This window comes from Dromaius novaehollandiae, chromosome 4 (assembly GCF_036370855.1).
Source record: "Dromaius novaehollandiae isolate bDroNov1 chromosome 4, bDroNov1.hap1, whole genome shotgun sequence".
Taxonomy (NCBI): Eukaryota; Metazoa; Chordata; class Aves; order Casuariiformes; family Dromaiidae; genus Dromaius; species Dromaius novaehollandiae.
In genome coordinates, this window is record NC_088101.1 from 27,491,679 (window position 1) to 27,510,289 (window position 18,611).

At 45.4% G+C, this 18,611-nt stretch overlaps 1 protein-coding gene across 4 annotated transcripts; it reads left to right on the top strand.

The window, feature by feature from the left end:
- The first annotated feature begins 7,994 nt into the window (after positions 1–7,994).
- On the top strand, positions 7,995–14,658 carry SPRY1 (sprouty RTK signaling antagonist 1). 4 transcript variants are annotated; one of them, XM_026122495.2, is made up of 3 exons: positions 7,996–8,174; positions 8,924–9,593; positions 12,394–14,658. In XM_026122495.2, exon 3 carries the CDS (start codon positions 12,449–12,451, stop codon positions 13,409–13,411), a length of 963 nt encoding a protein of 320 aa, XP_025978280.1. In that variant the 5' UTR covers positions 7,996–8,174; positions 8,924–9,593; positions 12,394–12,448; the 3' UTR covers positions 13,412–14,658. The 4 variants fall into 4 exon arrangements, with proteins under 4 accessions (XP_025978281.1, XP_025978280.1, XP_025978283.1 ...); XM_026122496.2 differs by lacking the exon at positions 8,924–9,593 and having other exon boundaries at positions 7,995–8,174; XM_026122498.2 differs by lacking the exons at positions 7,996–8,174; positions 8,924–9,593 and adding an exon at positions 10,208–11,020.
- Positions 14,659–18,611: the final 3,953 nt, after the last annotated feature.

Sequence of the window (18,611 nt, forward strand, 5' to 3'; positions counted from 1 at the left end):
AAAAAAATACAGATTAATAGCAAAATGACACTGTGTCATTCTCTTACTGGGAGGCAGCAAACTGCCAGTGATTTGTAGTCTTTTCAGTGTTCTGATGAAAGATCTTTGTCATGTCTTTTTCGTCCATAAAGAATAAAAGAAAGGTTGTTTTGCCATGAGAAATCCTAAATATTTATTTATTGAAGAGGAAGAATTTGCAGGTAGAAATGTCTGCATCTCCGCCCTTAGGGACATTCTATGGAGCGTGCATTCTCCTGTGGCTGTATCCTGGCCCCAAGTCAATGACAAAGTCCTATCTATCTGAGAGCCGGGCCTCTAGATAGGCTTTTCCCTATGCATCATTTGGTATCATACACCTGCAGTAACATGAAGATGAAGAAATTTCAGTTAAAAAAAATGTATCTCTTAGTGCAAACTTCTTTAAAAGGGATCAAGATCATGGAAAAACTTTCTTTCTGCTTGCAGTCCAGGGAATCATGACTGTTTGTTAAAATCTCACTGAAATTCCTTTCAGTTGGTAAATGAGAAGCAAGACTGTGGCATGGGCAGAAGTTACAGCTTCTCTACAGTAGCTACTACAGCTGTGGAGGGAATCTAAACTTAGTTGTTGACACACTGCTCTCCAGAACAACAAAAGAGATGATTGTGTTCATTAGGCCAACCCCATCATTCTTGCTAAAAGCAGTCTCAGGTTTCCATGTATATTTTCAAATCAAATTAGAAACACAGCTCCTGAGACCTCCTTCAGCTGACAGTGACAGATTGCACAACCTGAGAAATAGTAGGCATTCCTACAGATGTACTAATACCTGAGTCTCTACTAGTGGTTAGATAATGAAAGCATACACACTACAATGTATTTAAATTAGCACAGAGCTTTCCCTCTTCCTCTGATAATGCAGTCCACACCCGGGGAGTGGCCACTTCTCGAACAGAAATGGGAAAGGTTTGTTCCTCGGTTGTTTTTGAATTGCCATGCTATTATTCAGTCATGGTGGATTTCCTCTGGCTAGTTTTTTATCAGCTATAATTAAAACAGCCACCTCCTTTCACTCAGCTCTCAGCACATACTTACACAGCTAATTCTACAGTACTTAATCCCACTATGAGAATCTTTGTAGCTCTACTTGTTTGTTACCTAAGTCAGCTGTAGAAGAAAGCAAGAGAAAATGAAAAACAGGCTTACTGGCCTTAAAAAATGAGAACCTGCTTAAACTCATACAATTGCAGAAAATAAATTACCCAGCTCTGCTCCACTCACTGAATCAGTATAATGTTCACATTAATACTGTGATTTTCCTAGTTCAATTGCATGCTAAAAATGCAGCAGAATAAATCAGGGGAGACTGGGATTTGACGTCATGATCCAGGGGTCCAGCACCTTTATATCAAATATAATTCCTATTTGATAAAGGATCTGCCTCTAAGGAGAGAAAAGAGCTCCACTGTGTGTGATCTTGTCTTGTGTCCTCTGACACAGTAATGGGCTTTCCTGTCTAAGGGCTCAAATATATTGCTTCCTTCTTGGGAGCTGCGGCTTGCTTAGCCATCTGATCTCATGTGTGGACTAGCCACCTGGTAAAAATGTATTACAAAATGTTGAGCGTTCAGTCAAATATCAGGTCTTCAAATAAGAGGTAGGTTGAAGAAGACACCCAATTATTCTCCTAACTGTCTGATAATTTTATAATGCGGCTTTGCAGCGATGTGGTCTTTTTGCTATCTCTGGCACTGTCTCATTAATAATAGTTATATTTAGCATCACACAATGCTTTTAATGTCTCTACACTCTTCTCCAAAGTTCTTTACTACCCACAAGTATACTCTAAAATAGGAAAGAAACACTTTTTTCTCCTTACGTCCTATCACAACTATGTATAGAAAATCAAGACCAAATTGTTGGAGGGACAGTCTGTTTTTAAAATTATACATAAATAAATAAAAATCTTGCTCTGCCACTGCTAATTCTTTACCCTATTTGAGACAAATACTCAGTTTGAGTTTATGTTAGTTCTTTAATAAAGTTGTCTTAGATGATAAAGTATGCAGATGTCTGCCCTATGCACAGAAATGTGCACAGGTACTATTATGCTGGGAATCTTACAAAATTGTGAGAAAGAAAGAACAGCTTTTACTCTTAGCCCTATTCTTAGCTCCACAGAGCCTGTTTCCTTCTCCTTAGTGGCTTTAAAACTATCATACACATATTTGTAATAATGTAGCTCAACACAGGAGTATCCTCATATAGGTGAATATTAAAATGGACCAGAGGCTATTCTACTTTCCGTGCAAGGAATCGTGTCTTCATAGATTGCTTAGTGCTAAGAGAGGAAAAAGAAAAGAAAAGTTGCAGATAATTTAGTTTACAATACATGTGAATAAATGATTGTATTAAGCAATAAGTTTCCATTTTCACAAAGTTTTTATACAGGTAGATGAAGCAATATTTATTAGCTAGTTTGCTAAAAGTTAAAAATGAATACAAAATAAGGAAGACATGATCAGTAGCTTAGGAGAGCAACTAAACATGAAATCTTGAGACAATTCAGTGAGGAAGAAATAAATTTTATCAGAACACAAATAACTGTGGATATCTGAAGGGAAAAAGTGAATGTATCAGTTGCCTAACAATGATGAGACACGCTGTGGCCTGCACTTAGAAGAGTGAACAGTTCTGCCGCTTGTAGGTGCCTTTGCTGATACATTGTCTTTCCTACAGAATGAGGCATGATACAGAAATACAGCTTTTCTTCATTTAGATTTTGACAACAACAGTCTGCTGCTATTCTTCACAGCAAAAGCAAGATACCATTAAAAACTGGGGAAGGCTAAAAAACCACAGAGATTCTACCTAAGTTGCAGCCTACCTCAATGTTTCTTGACAATACCTAGTTAGAAGATTGAATTTTCAGTGATTTAGAAATAGCTGACATGAACACAGAATGGTGTATCTCTGACAGCTGACCATGGTTAGGAGGACTATCCAAGGAAAACAGTGGTTTCGTGCAAAAGATGGGGAAGGGAAACATTTTCCCAAACTTTGAACTTATTGTACAAACCTTTTAATTTCATTTCTTCTTAATTTGTGTTAAATTTGGGCATGGACCAAAACCCTAGCTCTGTAGCACTTCCCCCTGCACTTTGATTTAACGTTCTAATGTTCATGGAGCAGGTTCACATCAAGGTTCGTCTCTTTGTTCTCAGAGGTTTGCTTGGCTGCTGCCTTTTACTATCTCTTCTGCCTCTAAGAAAAACTGATGTTATCTTCTAAAGAGAAAGTCAAGATTGCATTTGCAACTGAGAGTTTCCTGTGTGCCTATCCCCGGCCTGTGCACTGACAACAGAGGTAGCTGTACATGGCTGCGTTTCTTCACAGAGTTTCAAGAATACTCCTTGCACAGAAGCCGACGAAATCCCCAGCTACTGTAGGTCCCTTTGATGTCAGATAAAGGTCAACCTGCCTACCAGAAAGTGTGACTGGAAACACTACCTCACATCATCCTTCATTCTCTCTTAGTTGTCCCAAAATGATTCAGTGTGTCTTTCAGGATATGCCTTCCCCACAGTGTATATGGTTTTTACTTCAGCTCTTTCGAATAGCTTTATTTCATCTCATGCCTCAATAGCTTAAACTGAGACTGCCAAGATTTTCAATGAGCTGATAAGAAAGTCCACAATACTTATTATTATGGCAATGTTTAAGAGCTATACACACAGATATACATATGTGTGTGTGTGTGTAAAAAAACCCCCTGCAAGTGTTAAAAATGCACAATAGTACTGCTCTCATCCCAACAAACACATATTGCTTCCCGGTGCTTCGTTTTTGAGGCTCTCTGAGCAAGTGTGGGTCCTGAGCCTGCAAAACTAAAACCTGCAAAGTCCCACCTTGCACGAAGTCAAAGTTCCTCCCACGCACACATCTGAGGAGTCGCAGACTCCCTCCGATTCCCACAACAGCCACCTCCATAAGCGTACCACTGCACAGCGTAGGGGAAATACATGACCTACCCTCTGTGCAGGTAAGAAGACTGGCACAGAAATTCTGTTTATAATTGTATCTTGTTATAAGTCTGAATGTGCTTTCTCTTAGTGCTTTGAAATCCTTGTATAGCTTCAAAGTGTTGTTACAGCTGTGAAGATTGGTTGTTAACTGACAAACAACTTGCACAAAGGTAAACACTTTCTCGGCTGAGTTTCCTCAGAGCCATGTTGGCTCAAGATAGTTATCACCGGGAAAGATGAGTGATGGGAACAGTAAATACTGAATTTTTCAAGTATAGGCTGTTTGTCACCTGTTTTGTCTGAAATGATACTGTGTTGATAGATAGGATAGTTTCTACTTTTCACAGGCTAAGGCACCTCGCACTGCTTAGGACAAATGAAGTGCCAACGTTTGCAACTGAGTAGGTGCCCCTGTTGCGGGGTGTGAGCTGTGCCTTGGCACAGGCTAGGAGACACCACTTAGTGGGATATACGGTGGTATTCCCAGGAGCAGTGCCACATGGAAGCACTGTTACCCACTGCTGATGGGCAGGATCACCATGTATTCAGTGCATCTTCACAGAAGTGCAGCTCACTACCTACACAAGCAACTCAAGTGACCTGGAGATGAAAGTTGCTTCTGGAGGTAAGGGTGCAAATTAGAAAAAACCCACAGGCTGCTGTAATTCTGTACATGTGTTTTGGCACTCTTAAGCTTTCACAAGGGAGAAGTAGCATATGACTGCAGAAGGTGCAGATTATCTCCAGTATACAATCCCCAAAGTAAAAGGGGGAAGGGGGACTGAATTGTGACTATCAATCAGCCATCATTCAGTCTCTTGAACCTAGCTCTGGGAGGTTCTTCACAAAGGTTTAACTTTAGGGATAGAGGGCTGGTCGCTCTTGACTTCTTTCATCATCAGTGGGAAAGCCAGGCTCCTTTAGAGGACAGTTTCAAACTGGAAAATATCTTAGTTGCTCTGGATTCTTGTCTGTGTGTCAATCCTCAAATCAAGGTTGTGCCAGGATGCAGTCATAAGGTGTGTCAATCCTTTTCCAAGTTGCCAACTTATTCTCCAGAATTTCACCTCTTCTTTTTATAACAGAACCTTCTCATTGCTATCATTTCCAAGAAAATCTAACATGATGACTTGCATGAGGTGCAGGCATGCTTGCCCGAGTCTGTGGAGAGCCTTCTGATATAGCTGTAGGGTTTTGCCTTACTTATTTCAGTGAAGCGTTAATTCTGGTGCCAAGCGATAATAAACTGCTGCCAGTATTCTTGATTATTTTACTGACCCATTTAAGCCTGTCTTTGTATATATAAAATCAAGCTGTTACGCTTGGCATAATTTTTAAGGTAGTACCTGCTTCAGAGATACAAAAGAAAAGGTATTAAGCAATGTCCTTACAAAACTATCATAGGCAAAACAGATACTGACTTCTGTGAGAAGGCAGTCAGTTCCTAAATGTGAATATACTCAGCCATACAGCAGAGCCCCACTAGCTTGAATAACTTGCTTACCTAAAATTTACCTGCTACTGGGTCTGACTCCTGTTCTTAATGTTGCTGCAAGAATTACTGTATGTAGCACACATACTTGAATGTTGCTTCTTTCATTTTGTGTTTCTTTAAACTAGAGATTTTTTTCTGAAAGGACTCTAAAATATAGCTGGAGAACACAGAGTTGCACTAGTAAGCACTGCTCTTCAGCATTAGGAATTTTTCTTAATCTGAGCAGTGGAAGTTTTACAAAATATTTAGAAAGGCTTCAGTGAAAATGGTTTTGTGCCTTCTGTTTGCAATGTTTCTGAGAACACTTTTCGTAAACAATCACATTTTCTAATTCCCCTAGCAATATTAATGATGAATTGGGATATTTTTATGACCATGCCAAAGATTTTTATGCTGATGTTTGTCACTTGAGCCTCTGTAATTGGAAGACAGTATTTACGGTTTGTCTAAATCAGCAGTCTGTTAATTACAAACTTAGAAATGTTTGTGATATCCATGATATAACTGTTCATGCATAATGATTTATTTCATGGAGAAATAAATGGTTTAGATCAAGTTTTTGTGTAATGACAGAAATAAAAAATTTAGTTTGTGTATTTTCTTAACAATCCTACTACAGGTTAATGAAAAATAATTACAGTACATCAGAGAGTGTGATCTGAGTGGACAGAGTATGTTGCAGAAGAATACTTTTATACCTGTATTTTCTTGTTTGTACAAGTCATTTGTTTTTGGACGAATGTTCCTGCTATGCAACTTCAAGTATTCTTAATACATATTTTTTCTTTGGGGCAAAAGATGGAAGAATATTATTTTCCTAAAAAAGATGTGAAAAAAACAGTTAGAATGTTTCAGATAAACTGGGGACTTGAGGGATGTTTAGCCAACTATTAGAAATCTTGTGTTCCAACTCAATAAATGTTGTTACAACATAATTCTCAAAATGTTGATTTTTTATATAATTTTCCATGTCCTCTGAGTTGCCTTTTAAAACACTTTAGTCACTCAAAAAAAAAAAAAAAAAAAAAAAAAAGGAGCAGAGATAACATTTAGCCATAAAAATAATGGCTTTGAAAACATCACTATGTGATGCACTGATGAAATTGTGATGGAACCCTGCGGATCCCAGTCCCATAAGGCAGCACGGAAAGGTAACGGGGTAAGTTGTAATCACCTCTCTGTGCCTCAGTACTCATCTATAACATAGTAGGAAGAGCACCTTCCTATTTAATGGCAGGATTATGAGGATAAATGCTTTGTGAAGTCCTCAGCTACTCCTTTCATAGGTTGAAAGAAGCAGAAAAATTTTATGAATATAAACAAATAGCTACTACATCTGACTATACCCTGCCTGAAAGACGATGATGTTAAAACACGTACAAATACTTTCCTGTAACATTACCAGTGGAGCATGGTATGACTTCAGCCCCATCAATGCAATCTTCTTTCAACTAGTATCTAGAAATAAATGCGTTTTTTCTATATTTGCCTTTGCAATGTCGTATTCTGTCATCCATGCAGATGAGGCCTGCTGTCCTTAAGAAAGGTGTGTGTGCGTGTGCGTGCGCAGGGCTCTCTCTAAATTGGTTAAGTTGCATTAGAGGAAAACATTGTTTTTGAAACTGTAAGATCCTAGAAGATGTTACTATATGTTTGACTGCCAAAAAAGCAATGCCTCACTGAATCCCTTTCCATGAGGTCTGCACTTACAACTTCTGTGCAGCATTTTAAGGCTGATTACAAGAAATAATCTCTCTTCGCTGGGCCTGCAGTTTTTCAGACGGACATTAGCGTATCCCCCAAACTGCTCCAGAGCACGGGGGAAGCCCCCTTGCCCCCACGCGTGGCCCACGCTCTCGGGCAGGACGTGCGGAGACCTGCTCTCCCGCGCTCCCTCTGCTGGCCGGGAGCGGCGGGGCGCTGGCGGCTGCGGGGCGCGCAGGTGGGCGCCGCGGCGGCCCGCGGGTGCGGGTGCGGGGCAGGTGGGCGCCGAGCCGTGGCAGGCCGCCGGCGGGGGGGTCCAGCACACGAGACGCGGCAGCGGCGACCAGGGAAAAGTGCGTCTTACCAGTGAAAAAGGTAGGACTCGCTGGGAAGATACGGCACGAGTTTTTCCTGCGCCGCGCTCCCCGGCTGGGGCACGAGTCCCGTCCCGAGCACGTGCCCGGGCAGGCGGGTGCCGGTGCCCGCCGGGCCCGGTCGCTGCCGGGCTGCGCCCCCGGCCGGAGCCCCGCCGCTTGCCCGGGGCTGCCGCGGGCGGCGGGGCCGGGCAGCCGAGCGCAGGGCCGCGGCGCGGCGCGCTGGCGGAGGCGCGGGCGGCGGGGCCGGGCGCGGGGCGGCCCGGCGGGAGCGCGGCGGCGGGGCCCGGCGGCGGGGCTGGCGCGGCGCGGCGCGGCGCGGCGGGGAGCGGCTCCCGGGAGGGCGCGGAAGTCCACTCCGGGATTTCGGGGGCGCTGCGCAGTGACACATTGACATCACGGGGGCGCGGCCGGGCGGCGGGCGGGGGCTGCGCGCTGAAAGGCGGCGGAGCGCGGCCGCAGTCACTCCGGCACGGCGGCGGGACAGCGCGGAGCGGCGGCGCGGCCACGGCGGCGGCTGCCTTCACTGCCTGGGGAGGAGCCAGCGCCGGGGCTGCAAATGTGCCTTGGGAAGCGGACCTTCGCCTTCGCCTTAGGTAAGCCGAGCGGCGCTGCCCGCCGCCCCCGCACGCGTGCGGAGCCGCGTCAGGTGCCGAGGGGCCGCGCTGGGAGCGAGGGGTGCCCGCAGCTGGCGTGGCGGGGTGAAGGCGTAGGGGTCGCGCCGGCGGCTGCAGCCGGGAGCGCTGCGAGCTGGAGCGCTGTTCTGCTGCCGCTGCCCGCAGGACGTGTGCGCCAAGTGCGCTGTGCGGTCGCTTCTCCTCGCAAGCTGGATGTGCGATTTACTCGGCGGCGAGTCCGCCTGGCTAGCTGGCCGTGCGTGCCCTGTGCCGACTGCAGGCAGAAGAGCAGTCTCAGAAGAGCACTCTCGTGCCTTCCCTTGTACACGGTGCTAAGCCCGTCACAGTTCGCTGGTAATTATAAAACTTCCAGTTAAGTAATTGCGCCAGCGCTTGAGTTGTCTGTCTCGCCTAGCGCAGAGATCTCACTTGCGTGCCGGAACCTCGTTTGATCCCCTCGAAACGCTGAGGAGTCTCTAAAGCCCTTCGTGCAAGGATTTTGTGTCCAGCGTTGCCTTATATCGTAGTTTTCCCACTGACGTGCTGACTGTGCTCCAAGCCTGTCAGTCAGCCTCCAACAGCAACAGCAAGCACATGGCAATCTGCAGCGAGCTCTCAGAGCCATTACACTCTGCCCCAGCTTCGTCTGCAAGTGGCTGCAGTTGCTGAGGTGTGCCTTGAAAACAAGTGTCTCTTCATGATTTCTTTCGAAAAATCTTTTGCATTAGGCATTATGGTTGCACTCTGTCTGCGCTGAGGTCAGAGGGGACTTGCAGCAAGGACCATGCGGTGAAGCAGCGAGCTGGACCCGGGGACGTTGTTGTGCACGCACAAATCCAGCGCAGAAGGATCGCCTGTGACTGCTCCAGTCAGCAAAGGGGAATAAAAACCCGAGTCGGCGGAAGAAAAGCAGGAATCTCGCATTCCTGGCTCGGCAGTGCCTTGGAGACCTTCGCAAGTGCCTCTCGCTAGCTGATCCTGCTCCTCGGTGCCTGCAGCAGCCTGCATCTGGCGCTTCCCTCCCTTACGCTAGCCTGAGATAAACCATTTGCAGAAGGGGCTTGATTTTCGTCACCTCTCGGACGAGAGACTTGCAGCCGAGGAAAGTGCTTCCCTCTGAATCCCGCTAGCGCGGAGCGACCCGCCTCTGCAGCGAGCTGCGCCCGCTCGGCGGGCGAGCGAGATAGGGAGAGGCGACCGCCGCAGCCTGGCTCCCGAGAGAGGCGGGCAGAGGGAGGGCGAAGCGGAGTCTCGCCGAGCAGGACGCGGCGATCCCCGCGGTGCTGGCCCCGCCGGAGCGGGCGCCGCCGAGCCGAGCGCTCCCCCCGCCCCGCCGTCTGCCCTAGCGCCGTCCTGTGCTAAGTGGATTTGCCGGTATTAGTGACTCCTTGGAAATAAGTAAGTTTGGGAGTTTGCTTTTTTTTAATTATTTATAAATCGGAGCTGGCTTAGAAACGCGGGCTGCGCAGCCGGCGTGTTTGCACGCGTGCACCTGGAGCGGCGAGCAGGTGCCTGTGGGCACGCTCGCACTCGCACTCCCTCGCGCAGCCCGCTCGCCTTCCGCGGCGTGGGGAGGCCGCCCCGCTCGTGTGCCGCCGTCGCCGCGGGCTGGCCCGGGCCGCCCCCCCCCCCGCCTCCACCCGCGAAGTGCCGCCCGGGTTTGCGCGCTCATCGCGGGGCTCTGGACTCACCGCGACCGCGGAGCGGCGCGGAGGGCGCGATCGGAGCCTCGGGGCGCCCTGGCAGCCCCGCGCGCGGCGGCCGTTACCCCCCGCGCGCGGCGGCCGTTACCCCGCGACCCGGCGGGGGGAGGGGCGGGCCTGCGGGGCGACCGTTACGCGTGGAGGGTGGGGGTGGGGCGCGGGGGGGCTCCCGACCCGCCGCGCTGCGGAGGCGCATAACGCGGAAAAGGCGCAGCCGGAGCGGTGGCCCCGCGGCGGCGCTGCCCGAGCCGGCGGCGGGGAATCCCCGGCGCGCTGGCCGGCGGCGCTGCCGCTTTAAATGCCGGGAAGTCCGCCCTCCCGAGGCAGCGGCGACCTCGGTCCTGCCCTCCCCCTGCACCGGGAAGGGGGGGGAAAAGCCCTTGTTTTCATTCATAACTTTTTTCTGCCTTCCCTTTCTCTCCTTTCCCCTCCTCTTCCTTCCTCTCCGTCAGCCGCTCGTGCCGCGCCCCGCTCGCACCGCGGAGGGCGCCGCGCCGCCGCCGGCCGCTGCTGGCCTCGGCGCCGTGCGGGGGGAGCGCTGCCCCGCGGCGGTGCCCCGCCGGCTCTGCGGAGCCCGGCCCCGGGTGGGGAGACGGAGGTGCCTCCCTGCGCCCGATTTATTTCATTCTGGTGGGGAAGGCGGGAGAAAAAACTACTTTTTCAGGCTTTTTTTTTTTTTTTTCCCCCGCACGGGCGCGGAGATTGCCGTGCTCGCGGACCCTTCATCCCGTTCAGCCCTGCCGCCCTCTGCCTGGCTCGCAGCTGGGCTTGTCAGTCCGCCGGCCGCGTTGATGCTGCGCTTTCCCCCAAAGATGGCACTGGATGTCTTTTACATTTTCTGAGGATATTATTTTTCGCTCCCTCGGGAGCCCCGCGTCTGGCTGGTACAGCTGTGAGTCTGTTCCCTGTTCGCGTTCACTCAGCCTTGGTGCGTCGTGGGCTTGCGCCCGGTGCTTGTGAAGGAAGGCAGCTTGTCCTGCGGGGGGAATTAGAAGTGGATGCGACTCTTTTTTTTTTAAATCTCGTGACCCCCAATCGCACACAGGTGATGCTAAATGCAAAAAGGAAATCTTTGACTCCTGGATCACCACGAAGACTTCTGTATCGTGGTAGAAACTGGCAGTAAGCATTTATTAGCATTCGGAGTGATAAGGATTCACAGCTACGTGTTTGAAGAAATCTTTCTTGCTCTTGTCCTTCCCCGGTACCGTTGTGCCTTTTTCTCTTGGAGCGAGAACAGCTCCACGCCAGATAGGGTCTGGACAGCCAAGACAGACTTTTTCTCACAATTGCTGGATGAGTTGTTTGGGAATGCTTCATTGCCTAGCACTCATCTTTCTCCTCTTTCAAGTGAAAGGGGCCTTTCCCCTAGGTTTCAGTAAAGCAAAGCAGTTTGTTTTCTTGATTTTTTTCTGTATGGAACGTGCAGTTTAGGTAATCTTCTCTACATTTTTATATAGGTACAGAGCTGTCACTGCTGAGTTTTCCAAATCGGCATTGCAATCCTTATGTCAGTAGTTAAGCAGAATGAAAAGGAATGAAAATACTTATCATTTATTCAGAAGATGGAATAAAAGATGTAACATTTGAAGAGCTTTTTATCAGCAGTTTATCTTGTGAAAAAGGATTTTCTTTGCGGTTTTGAGGGTTTTTTTTGGTCACCTGTTATATAGAAAGTACCTGAGGATTCACAAAAACAGTTATCTGATACCTACTTTGTCTTATTCTTTCCTTCCTTCACACCGTGCCCTGTGATCAGAAAATACTTGAAAACCTGCTTCTGTTTACATCCTTGCTTTATTTTTATAAGGAACATATTAGATTTGGATGCTGTGCAGCTTTCTTATAGAAAAGGTCTTGTCTTCTTAACAGTACTTGAACTAAGACTCTGTAATGCACATATCTCACTTTAAAAAGGAGACTTTATCAAGACCTACTAGGATGCTATGAAGATTTGCTTCATGATGTTGCAAATACAGATAGAGGAGTAAGAATTGGGTATGTCCTGTTTTTTTTTTTTTTTTTTTTTCTGCCATACAGAGTATGAACCTGATACAGTTCTTTCCTGTTTCTGGCTTAGTTTTGGGGGCATTAGAATTGCTATTGCTGATTAGATGTTGTGTTCAGGAGCAAGTGAGAAGGACGTAACTTCCCATGGCTTCCCAAGTAAGCACACAGAATAATACTGACTTTTTTTTTTTTTTTTTTTTTTTGGTAATAGCAGGGGGTCTCCTTTTGCATTCCTCATCTATGATGCCATACTGAGACTCCCCCCATTACTGGACTTTGGCCAGATCCTCAATGTTGTAATACCCTGCTGAAAGAGATCGGTACCGGGTGGCTAGGGCAATTTGTGGTTTGCCATATGATTTTTACTTTCAAAAACCATCCTGTTCTTTATTCCTCTTTTGCCCTTGATCTTGTGCACATATGTATGTGTGTATACATGCAGACAGACAGTGTTTATTTATATTTTCTTTCTATTACTATTTTAGGATTTCAGATGCATGCCAGGTTTCCATTGAGTGCCAGAAGTAGAGATCACTACAGATGGAGCCCCAAAGTCAGCATGGCAGTGGTGGTTCGTTAGTTGTGATTCAGCAGCCCTCTTTGGACAGCCGGCAAAGGTTGGACTATGAAAGAGAGAGCCAGCCAACAACTATTTTGTCACTGGACCAGATCAAGGCGATCAGGGGCAGCAATGAATACACCGAAGGTCCATCTGTGGTGAAAAAATCGGGGCCGCGGACAGCACCGAGGCAAGAGAAGCATGAAAGAACTCATGAAATTATACCAATTAATGTGAATAATAATTATGAACACAGACCCAGTCAGGTGGGGCATGTGGCACATCAGCATAATGCAAGGGCTCCTGTCTTGAGCAGATCAACTAGCACGGGGAGTGCGGCTAGCTCTGGAAGCAATAGCAGTGCTTCCTCAGAGCAAGGACTGCTGGGACGGTCACCTCCATCCAGGCCCGGTTCAGGCCACAGATCCGATCGGACAATCCGGACACAGCCCAAGCAGTCGTCTTTGATTGTGGATGATCTGAAGGGTCCCTTGAAAGAGGACTTGACACAGCACAAGTTTATCTGCGAACAGTGTGGGAAGTGCAAATGTGGTGAGTGCACAGCCCCAAGGGCCCTCCCGTCTTGCTTGGCCTGCAACCGGCAGTGCTTGTGCTCTGCCGAGAGCATGGTGGAGTATGGCACCTGCATGTGTTTGGTCAAGGGGATCTTCTACCACTGTTCCAATGACGATGAAGGGGACTCTTACGCGGATAATCCCTGCTCTTGTTCCCAGTCACATTGCTGTTCTAGGTACCTGTGCATGGGAGCGATGTCCTTGTTCTTGCCTTGCTTGCTCTGCTACCCTCCTGCAAAAGGATGTCTAAAACTGTGTCGAGGGTGCTATGACCGCGTCAATCGTCCAGGCTGCCGATGTAAGAACTCCAACACTGTCTATTGTAAACTGGAGAGCTGCCCCTCTCGGGGTCAGGGCAAGCCCTCATGATTTTTGGAGGAAGGTTTACTTTCTCCAACTCTTACTTTCAGGTTGTAGCTGATGGGTTTTTTTTCCCCCCTGTTTTTTTTTTTCTTTTGCTTTCCTTTCTTTCTCCCCCACTTCAAATACTTAAGTTCTTCCCTTTGCATCTTTTCTCTCCTATTGCTCTCTTTCTGTTCACTCAGCTGAGTGTGGAGCGTTTTACGTAGTCATTGCTGCTCTTTGGTAAGTGTAGACTTCGTATCTGCATCTGCCTACTCACTTTGGCAGGGCTTTTTGAGTTTGCAGCTAAACCACTCCTGAAAGAGGCAGTGAGGGCTCACTGGGCTCTTCTGCAGCCTCTTGCTCTGTGAATATCTTCCCAAAGATGTTTTTTGTTCTCAGCAATTATTTTTCTCGTTTAGTTGGTTGGTCTTTTTGTTTTGTTTCTGTTTTTGTTTCTTTTAACCCCCTGGGTCCCAAGGAGTAACTGTTTCATGAGTGAGCTGGATTGTGAAGCAACATTTTGTGTGCATCCTTTCTAGATACGGATGTAAAATAAAGGCTTTACCAAAAGAAAGGCCTAACTTTTCTGCAAGCAACCTGCTTTTCTTTTTTCCTCCTGTTTTGTCTTAGCTTTTGAAATAGTCTCAGTCCTGAGATTTAGCTGGTTGCTCCTCCCCTGCCTCTCCTTTTTTACTTTTAATGTAACTTCAGTCTTTGCTTCACTATGTAGATCTTCACATTGGAGACATTATGGCTGCAATGTACTCATTTATTGCTGTCAAATCTTTGAAGGATATGGCTCACTTCACCCTCCTACTCCTGTTTCTATAGTCCATCAGTATCATGTTGATATTAGAGTTGGTGGTGTTCATATATCCAAACAGTCTTCAGATGTCATTAAGTTGCCTAAATGTTTCTTGTGATCCTTTTGGTTTAGTGAATTTAGCTCTGCTCTGTACTTTATAATTTTATTCTGTTCTCTGTTTTATTGCCTTAGCCACAAATTGTGGTCCTTTTTTGTATATTTTATGTATAAAACACAAAGTTGAATTCTGACTATTTTTAAGACAAAAGTCTGTTAAAACTTTTTTTATTGTAAAGAATATTTATTATGTGAATCTCTATTATTTTATGATATTTATTGCAAAAGACTTTGAAAATGTACTCCTGTCTGAATATAACAAAATATCAATACTTAACGAAATAAGGATGACACGAAGAAAGTACATATGTTAACTATAATGCAGAAAATATATTAATTAATGAAAATGGCTCTTGAGTTCTTTATTATAATGACAGGTTGTGAGCTGCATGTCCATATTGCTAAGTTGTTGCTAAGTTGTTTTTTTTTCCCCCTCCTTGTTGTCTATCAGGTAGCAAATAACTTCATATCAGTACTTTGAAACCACTAGTCTAGTATTTGAATGTATGCATTGTGGTTGATAGTGTCAAGAGATGTAGGCCCTTATTTATTTACCAAAGTATTTGCAAATACATCTGTGGAGGAGGAAACCCTAACTTCAAGCTTTTGTTTCCTAAAGAATACCAAATTAACATGTAAATTTTCAGTTTTCTATATAGAACATCTTGGCTGGTTAAATTGTACATCAACTGAAGTAACGAACCTATTGAGCTCAAATCTAAATAAAAAGCAAGAGGTAGGATAAAAATAATGGCTGTGTTACTGTAGTTTGCTAGCTTTGGAAGCTGCAGTTTGTGAGTGTGTGTGTGTGTGTGTTTGTGCATCTGTGTGGCTCATTTGTTTTTTTCCCCCCCTACATTTTTTCCAATGTCAACTGAGGCTACTTTCTGCCTTTAAATTAAAGGCTCTTAAGGGTGACCCAAATGTCACAGCTACTTGTGGCTATTTAAGACATATTCAGCAAAAAAGCTTTTCATTAGAATGAATGGGGAAATCTCATTCTTCTGTGTATGTGGGTCAAGGCTAAAAAGTTTATTAAATGGATATAATTTTACATGGTATTCAGAGTAAGTGGTTCTAGAGAAACTCTGCTTTAAGAACATACTAATGATTTGACAAATGTGTCATACCTTGCATTTTGATGTCTTGCTGCTTTGAGTTGCCATACTCAAGCTGTACTAACTCTTGGTACATTGATGATTTGAATAGGCTGGGCTTTTGTAGTTAACTCCATCGAAGCTGATTCAGTGGCGTATAGTGAGCTGACTAAAAAGTTGCATCCTTTATTAAACAGCACATAGTGTTTCGGTGAAGCATACAGTGAAATCGTGATATGCCTACATCTAAGAAAACACTTGATTTACAGTTTACAGTTGGTAGTATTGCTCTCCCAGTCTAGTGCTGTGCGTAAATGTCATGAATTTACAGGCTAGGAAGTTTGTCAAGTGGCAGCGTATATATAATACACTTTCCAAGATTTACTTCGTCATGTGATGAAGCGAAGCCAAGAGAAGATTGTTTCAGAGGAGTAACTGACTTTTGCTTTGCGCTGCTTCCTAATCACTGATTCTTCTAACAGTGACAGCTGCAAACTGCCCCAGGAGACAATGAAATCCTTGTCAAACAGTCACTGTTGGTCAGATATGACCATTTTTAAGACTGTATACTGGCACCCAAAAATAGTGAGCCAACTGCATTTTCGTAACTGGTTACAATCCAGCTATACATTGAGTAAGTTTCAAGGGTAGTTACTCTTCTTCAAGAAATCCTGTTTATATTGCTGACTTCTCTCTGTGTCTCCCCTTTCGGACAGGTGACGTGTGGGGTTTATGTTTTGGTTTGTTTCTTAGCAGAACAGGGAAAAGCCCAAAGGACGCACATGTAGTCCCTCAATGATTATCTGCCACTGTTAGCTGGGTCATGCTAGCCCGTGACCACTGTTTCGGGTTTCTTAAAAAACAAAAAAACCCACGCCTGTTCCAGTAAGTCAGACTAACTAATATTCATTCTACTAACTAAACTTAAGGAATAAGATTTCAATTTCTCATGAGGCAAATTTGCCTTTAATGATCTATTCTTTCACACAAAAATTAGAAGCTAATAGTTCACTGTATGTATAAAGTGCTATTCTGATTGTTGTACGTTACCCTAGTTCCCTAGGCAGCGGTAAAGGAGTGAGAGTGGTAGCTTTTTGTTGTTCTTGCTTTGGATGGTGTGTCTTTTGTACTTACTATACATCTGTCTTGTAGATCATATCTGGGTCCTTCAGAACATCGGATGGCTGCTCTTGCTTATGGAAATGAGCTTCTTTTGGGTTGACAGCTTTTGTGGTGTGGAACCAAGTAGATTGCATGAAGGCAAAGAAATGCTTTTCCAGTGGAAAAAATCTAAGCGAGCTGACTGGTGGACACACACACAGTTTGAACAGACAGAAGTTATTCTCCTCCAGTCTTCTACATTAAATATGCCCTTGGTAGCTGTTATAATCCCTTCTACTACCTCCTATGTTATGTAGTACTTTGCTATGTTATGTAGTACTTTGCTACACTGAAATTAAATAGCATCTGGAATGATCACCCAGATGTATTGTATTTTGTTCTAAGGGGATGAATAGGTTTGCTAAATGCTAATGGGTTTTTTAATGATTAGAAGACTGAAGTATAGATTTCAGTTCTTGAACCCAAACTTTGTCAATGGGCTGTTCAAGATGCTTTCTGCATATCTGTGCAGTGCCAAACTGTAAAGGGTCCAGTTGCTATTAAAATATAGATGTTAAAAATTTAGTGAACTAATTTTAGGTAGCTTGGACATTTCATTCTGAAAAATAAAGAATACCCAGCATAAAATAGTTGCATAATAAGTAGGGAAGTTCAGCTGACCTACTAACCTAATTGTATCAGTTTCTGATGGATTTGAACAAGTCTGCCATCTGGTTATGCACAGTAGACTTCTGAAATATCTTGCTTAAGGCCTGGGATGAAGGAAGAGGAAGCTTCTGCAAGCCAGAATTCAAATCTTGGTTTACTGAGTGTCTTGAAACTTGTAGTAAGAGACGAGTTTTGGAAACAGATGGTAAATGAGTTTCCAAGCTCCCCACTGGAGGATACATTGCTAAGATGAGAATTTGAGACAGTTACGGTGTTTCTAAAGACAGCTTCATTACACTAATTCTAGTGTTGATGACAGTGTTATCCAAAGTGGGATAATGCTTAACAAATGAAAAGTACTTGCTCTTGTTTATGGTTCCATATCATAAAGACAGGTGGGAGCGGATTAGCTCCTCTGTGATAAAGCAAATGCGTTAAGAGGGATTAAAAGGGCTATATGAAGCGTTTTAATGGACTTATATGAAGTAATAGATTTTTGTCCTGGAGGAATGTTCAGGACTCGCTGATACTTCTGTATTTCTTGTTCTACAAAAATTGCCTCCAAATTCTGAGGAATCGTGATTAATTGTTGGCTTTCCTCCAGCTGGAGCATTTGTGTCAGTCATGGTGGTGCTTCAAAAAACCTGGAATAAAATTTTGTTCTACTATCACACAACTGGATTTACCAGGCCATAAGAAATGCAGGCACAGGTGTTGTTCTGATTGGCCTTCATCACTGGGGATGTCTCTTTTAAAGCAGCTCTTCAATGTCTGTCCTTTCTAGATGGAGTTACTTCTCACCTTATTTTTTTTCATTGATGAGAGTGGCCAAGGGCTTCTACCCTTGAGGGTGGTTACATGGCCACATGGGGCCTGTGTTGACCAGAAGTTTTAAAGTTGTTAGAGGAACCCACAAAAACCCTCCAAACTTAACAGAAAGTTACCTGCAGCACATTCTGTTTCTCCTACTGGAGCAGGGACTTGGCAGTACTGTACTGGGGACACGTGACCAAAGTGCCACTGTCCTGCAGGGAAGTAAGGATGGTCTGTGAGTTGGGCACAGGCCACACATGAGCCTCCTGGCACCATCTCAGCCTTGGAAAATCCAAGCCCAGAATTACCCAGGTTCTTCGTGTACCCTCATGCTGTGGGTACTCTTCACGCTGAACTTGCCGCAAGGCGAGAGCTCTTTCAGTGCACATCCCGACCACCAAACAGCACGAAAGCCCAGGCCCTCATGAAACACTTGCACAAGGCATAGATTCCTTCACCTATAACTTGTGATGACCATTAAACCCATCTTGTGTGTGTGTGTGTGCGCGCGCGTGTGAGAGAGTGAGCTTTGAATGAGCTTTGGTTTTTAGATACACAGGTAGCAGCGTATGGGTACTGGTTTGCTCTTGCCTCAACTTGAGATTGGGAATAGCTTGTATGT